General features: G+C 39.8%; 1 protein-coding gene across 1 annotated transcript; it reads left to right on the top strand.

Moving 5' to 3' along the window:
• The first annotated feature begins 2400 nt into the window (after positions 1-2400).
• Positions 2401-3345, top strand: LOC103270672 (olfactory receptor 52K2-like). The gene has a single exon (XM_008068205.1). The coding sequence runs from the start codon at positions 2401-2403 to the stop codon at positions 3343-3345; it is 945 nt and encodes a 314-aa protein (XP_008066396.1).
• The last annotated feature ends 3075 nt before the right edge of the window (positions 3346-6420 follow it).

The following is a 6420-nucleotide window of genomic DNA, read 5'->3' as shown; positions in this document are numbered from 1 at the left end:
ATAGCAGCAGCAGGGGGCTGCAAAATCTGACCTTAGGAAATGAGGTAAAGTTTGTTGATAGGTGGGCAGATCAATGGAAGTCTCTGCCTGGAGAATGGCGAGGCAGTTTAAGCAGATCTGTTTTTTTCCACTTGTCTGGGTCCCCTGGCTTGGGGTCTCATGCTGAGTGCCTCAGCCAGGGTGGGCCTGGAGTTTCAGAGCTCCAAAGTTCCAAAGGGCAGGCAGTGAGTGGCGAGAGTGGCGCTGGGCCGCCCACAGGGTACTTCAGCCAGGAATGGGACTGGTGTCTCTGAGGAGCGGGCACCCAGAGCCTCCCTGTGTGACCGGCGGCTTGGTGCCGGGTGCTGGGCTGGAGACAATGCAGCCAGGGAGGGAGGGAGCTGGAGGAGGCTCGGACCCAAAACTCCCATGCACGTAGTAGAACAGCAGCAGTAGGGGGCCGCAATATCTGGCCCTGTGTGGGACCGAAGTTCCCGGGCCTGGCACCAGCACAGTTGGTGGTGGGCTGGGGGATGGGGGAAGAGAAGTAATAGCCTTTTTGGGAACTCACGTTCAGAGAATCTCACCAGTTCACCTATGCCGTCGCCATCTTGTTGAGAATATATATAGTTAAATCTTGTTGAATCGATCCTTTATTATTATGTAGTGTTCTTCATTGACTTTTTACTTTTGTTGGTTTAAAATCTGTTTTATCAGATAAGAATAGTGCCTCATATAATTTTTTATCTTCCATTTTTATGACAGATCTTTCTCCATTCCCTTATTTTGAGCCTATGAATGTAATTACATGTGAAATGGGTTTCTTGAAGGCAGCAAAAGGTTGGGTTTTGTTCTGTTTTTTGTCCAACTTACCACACTCTCTTTTAAGAGTAGTATTTAGGCCACTCAGGTTAATAGTGATATGTGAGGTTTTGTTTCTGCTATAGTGTTGTTCGGCATTTGCATTTGCAGTCTTGATTGCTAGTTGCTTTACAGGGTCTGCAGGCTTTGTATTTACATATGCTTTTATGGTAGCAATATTGTTCTTTTGTTTCTGTGATTAAAGCTCTTTTAAGCATTTCTTATAGGGTCAAACTGGTGGTGATCAATTCCCTTGGGTTTTCTTGTTTGGGAAAAACTTCATTTCAACTTTTTTATAAAGCTTAGTTTGGTGGGGTATGAAATTTTTGGTTGGTTTTATTTTCCTTCAGATGACTAAAAATAAGCCCTTAATCTCTTCTGGCTTATTAAGATTTCTGCTGAGAAGAACACTGTTAGTTTGATGGGACTTTATAAGTAATTTGCCCCTTTTCTCCAGCTGTCTTTCAGATTTTTTTGTGTTGATCTTGGATAATCTGATGATTATGTGCCTTGTGAATTGTTGTCTTGTATAATATCTTGCAGGAATTCTCTGAGTTTCTTATATTGGCATGTTGACTTCTCTAGCAAAGTTGGGGGAAATTTTCCTGAATTATAACTTCAAATATGTTTTGCAAGTTGCTTACTTTTTTTTCTCTCTCTTCCAGGAATGAGAATAAGGCATAGGTTTGGCCACCTTACACAAACTCTTATTTCTCAAATACGTGGTTAGGTTTTAAAAAATTCATTTTTGTCTGACTGGATTAATCAGAAAGACCAGATTTCAAGCTTTGAAGTTCTATCTTCTGCTTGGTCTAGTCTATTGTTAAGACTTCCAACTATATTCTGAAATTATTGTGGAGAATTTTTCCATTCCAGAAGTTTTGTTTGGGTCTTTCTTAACATAGCTATGTTGTCTTTCATATCCTGGATCTTTTTTCTGGTCTCTTTATATTGAATGTCAATTTTCTCTTGGATCTCGTTAAACTTTCTTGCAATTCATATTTTGAATTCTTTATCTGTCACTTCATATATTTTAATCTGGTTAGGTTCCTTTGCTAGGGAGCTAGTGTAATCCTTTGGTGGTATCAAAACACTTTAGTCAAATCAGAGATGTTAACAGAATATTTGCTAATGTTATTGGGAGTTTTGTTTTATTGCTAGGTAGACTAGTACCAATGTATGATATAAATAAATAAATAAATTTGAATATATTTTACTTCTTTAATCAAGATAATTCTGTCATCATCAAGAACACAAAAGAAACTATCTCTTCTTCATTCCTTTATGAAAACTGTTTTGTGATACTGGTTCTATTGACATATAAAATTTTATCTATGTAATAAAAGACAAAGTTTTTTGAGAGTAGAAACCATGGATTATGCTTCTCTATGTTTATTAGGACTTTTGGTTGATTTTGTTTAAAGATTAGGAATGGCAACAGGAGCTAATCATCCTAGGTGGAATGGCAGAGCATGAACTCTGTAATCATATATGCCCTGACTATTCTCTCTGGAAGGTGAAGGAGCCTGTAAAAATCAACAAGGAGAATTTCCAGAAGCCATGTCAGCCTCCAATATCACCTCAACCCATCCAGATGCCTTCTTGTTGGTAGGAATTCCTGGTTTGGAGCATCTGCACATCTGGATCTCCATTCCCTTTTGCTCAGCCTATACACTGGCAATGTTTGGAAACTGCACCCTTTTGTTCATTATCCGGGCTGATACAGCCCTCCATGAGCCCATGTACCTCTTCCTGGCCATGCTGGCAGCCATTGATCTTCTCCTTTCCTCTTCAGCACTGCCTAAAATGCTTGCCATATTTTGGTTCAGAGATCAGGAGATCAACTTCTATGCTTGTCTCGCCCAGTTGTTCTTTCTGCACTCCTTCTCCATCATGGAGTCAGCAGTGCTGCTGGCCATGGCTTTTGATCGCTATGTGGCCATCTGCAAGCCACTGCACTACACCACGGTCCTAACTGGGTCCCTTATCACAAAGATTGGCATGGCTGTTGTGTCCCGGGCTGTGACACTAATGATTCCACTTCCCCTTTTGCTCAGGCACTTCCACTACTGCCGAGGCCCAGTGATTGCTCACTGCTACTGTGAACACATGGCTGTGGTAAGGGCAGCGTGTGGAGACACCCGCTTTAACAATATCTATGGCATTGCTGTAGCCATGTTTATTGGAGGGTTGGATCTGTTCTTTATTAGCCTATCTTATATCTTTATTCTTCATTCAGTCCTGCAACTTGCCTCTCAGGAAGCCCGTTACAAGGCATTTGGGACATGTGTGTCTCACATAGGTGCCATCTTAGCCTTCTACACACCTGCAGTCATCTCCTCAGTCATGCACCGTGTGGCCCACCGGGCTGCCCCACATGTTCACATACTCCTTGCCAATTTCTATCTTCTCTTCCCACCCATGGTCAATCCCATCATCTATGGCGTCAAGACCAAGCAGATTCGTGATCGAGTCACAGGACTATTCCTGAGAAAGAATGTATAAGCAGCGAATAAGTGATGTTTGGAGATAGAGTACGGCACAGTGCTTGCTTTAGCTGGACAGTGTTATAATAAGAAGCAGAAAGCAGCTAGATTCTCCACGTTTAGTTCTTTCTCCATATCTTAAAAAATGACGTTCTGAAATTCACAGTCACCAGTCTGTTTAGGACTCATGGGCCTGTGCCCCTGGTAGCCTCTGAATTGAACTCACTGACTGTGCTATCTCTTCCCAGTGCCCTTATTACTACTGGTAAGTTGACAGAGTCTTGACTCATAGGTCTCCTGATGATTTCACATAAAGATACAGTGATGCCTCCAAGTTCATTTGCTTAAGAGAAGACTGTGAGAATCTGAATTTCTGTTCTGACTTATTGACAATTCAGGGAACTATCTATTCAGATCCTGAGTGAAGACCCTTATTTCATCCAATGCAGGAATTCTTTATTCTGATAGTTGGTGCCCTAACTTCACCTAAACACTGTCAGTACTGGTACATTTGCATCCTCCAGTACTATTGGATTCAGGTGAGTCAGCTTGGCTTGCTAGAAAGTTATTTCTCAAACAAAGACAGTCTATGTATTCTTTGAGTTCTTTTTACATTTTCATCCTCATGGCTAATTTCTCTCATTAAACACTTTGAATACACTGTGTCCTCTGTACAAAATAAATGCACAAAAGACAGTTGCATTCTTATACACCAACAACAAGGAGGCAGAGACCCAAATAAAAAGCACAATCCCATTCACAAAAGCAACAACAACAACAACAAAAAGAAATACCTCAGCATTTTCCTAACCAGAGAAGTGAAAGAACTTTACAATGAGAACTACAAAACACTGCTCAAAGAAACCCAAGAAGACACAAACAAATGGAAAAATATTCCATGCTTATGGATAGGAAGAATCAACATTGTTAAAATTTCCATCCTACCAAAGGCAATCTACAGATTCAATGCAATACCCATTAAAATACCAACATTATTCTTCTCAGACCTGGAAATGACAATACAGAAATTCACATGGAAACATAAGCAGTCACGAATAGCCAAAACAATCTTTAGCAAAAGAAAAAAAGCAGGAGGTATCATACTTCCAGACTTCAAACTTTACTCTAAGGCTACAGTAATCAAAACAGCCTGGTATTGGTATAAGAACAGGCATATAGACCAATGGAACAGGCTAGAGATTCCGGAAGCAAAGTCTCATTTTCTCAGCCAACTCATCTTTGACAAAGCCTCCAACAACCACTGGGGAGAGGAGAACCTATTCAGTAAATGGGAAAACTGGGTGATCACACACAGAAGATTGAAGCAGGACCCCTACCTATCACCATACACAAAAATTAACTCCAAATGGATCAAAGACCTAAATGTAAAACCTCAAACTGTAAGAATCTTAGAAAATGCAGGAGACACCCTTATGGAAATCAGAACTGGCAACCAATTCCTGATCAGAACCCTAAGTACTCATACCATAAGAAATAAGACAGACAAGCGGGACCTATTCAAACTGATGAGCTTCTACAAAGCAAAAGAAACCATCAAAAGAGCAAAGAGACAGCCCACAGAATGGGAAAAATATTTGCCAACTGTATATTTGCCAAAGACCTAACATCTACAATCTACAAGGAAATCAAATGTGCCGAAAGGAAAAAGACAAACAACTCCATTAAAAAGTGGGCAAAAGACATGAATAGACACTTCTCAAAAGAAGATATATAGGCAGACAACTGACACATGTAAAGGTGCTCAGCTTCACTCATCATCAGAGAAATGCAAATCAAAACCACACTGAGGTACCACCTAACCTCTGTAAGAACGTCCATCATTAATAAAACAAACAATAACAGATGCTGACGAGGATGTGGAGAAAAGGAGTGCTTCTACACTGCTGGTGGGAATGAAAACTAGTACATCCTCTTTGGAAGACAGTGTGATGATTTCTGAAGGAACTAGAAATTGACCTTTCATATGACTCAGCAATTCCCCTATTAGGAATATACCCAGAGGAACTCAAATTATTCTACAAAAAAGATACCTGCACATGTATGTTTGTTGTAGCTCTAGTCACAATAGCAAAAACATAGAACCAACCACGCTGCCCATCGAAGCTGGACTGGATAAAAAAAATGTGCTACATATACACAATGGAATATTATGCAGCCATAAAGAAGGACAAACATATACACTTTGCAGGATGGATTTAGAGTTGATCATACTCAGTGATCTATCACAGAAATAAAGAATAGAGTACCATATATTCTCACTCATAAGTGGATCTTGAACAATTATCATAGTACTATAAGAAAGGGATTGGAAGTAGTGGGAAACTGTCAGGGGTGGGGGGATGGGACTGGCAGTTGAGGGAAACTGCTAGGGGAAAGAGAGGCACTCCTCATCAACAAGGGTACCTGTATAATCAACGTTTGTATACCTAATCCTGAATTGTACCCCACATCTTTAAATTAAAAAAATTTAAAAAACCGTGTCCTCTGAATTTTATTATATATCACACAACTCTTTCTTTACATATAGATGTATCTGATGTTTTCGACATGAATTGCTCATTTATTTAATAATTAAGTCATGTCTATGCTTCTGGCTGAGAATACATACACTTTAAGAAAAGGATGCTGGATGTATGTTTATGTCCCTAGGCAGGGAACGAAATGATAATTCCAATAGGTTATTTTCTCTGAACTTACCATTTCAAGGTCAAGCATAGTGGAAGAAATATGAGGACAGCAAAGAAGGTGAGATGTGGGCATATTGACTTATTTTTGAAGCAAACTTAGATACTCAAGAATTCTCTTAATATTAATTCTGAGAACTGTGCCTCTGGTACTCACTCAGGCCCCATCTTATGAATTGAATTTTGTCCCTCCAGAATTCATAAGTTGAAATTCTAACACCCAGTACTTTAGAATGTGACTGTATTTGAGAATAAGTAATTAGGTTAAGTTAAGGCAATTAAGTTAAGATGAAGTGATTAGGGTGGGTCCCAATCTGATGTGACTGGCATCCTTTTAAGAAGAGGAAATTTATACACAGACACATGTAGAGTGAAGATCATATAAAAAG

This window comes from Carlito syrichta, unplaced genomic scaffold, assembly GCF_000164805.1.
Source record: "Carlito syrichta isolate Samal-C Ts95f unplaced genomic scaffold, Tarsius_syrichta-2.0.1 Scaffold309894, whole genome shotgun sequence".
Lineage (NCBI taxonomy): Eukaryota > Metazoa > Chordata > Mammalia > Primates > Tarsiidae > Carlito > Carlito syrichta.
This window is presented reverse-complemented; position numbering and strand designations above follow the sequence as displayed.

Excerpts from the sequence above, each read along its gene's own strand:
- LOC103270672 (XM_008068205.1), top strand. The coding sequence starts at position 2,401 with ATGTCAGCCTCCAATATCACCTCAACCCATCCAGATGCCTTCTTGTTG.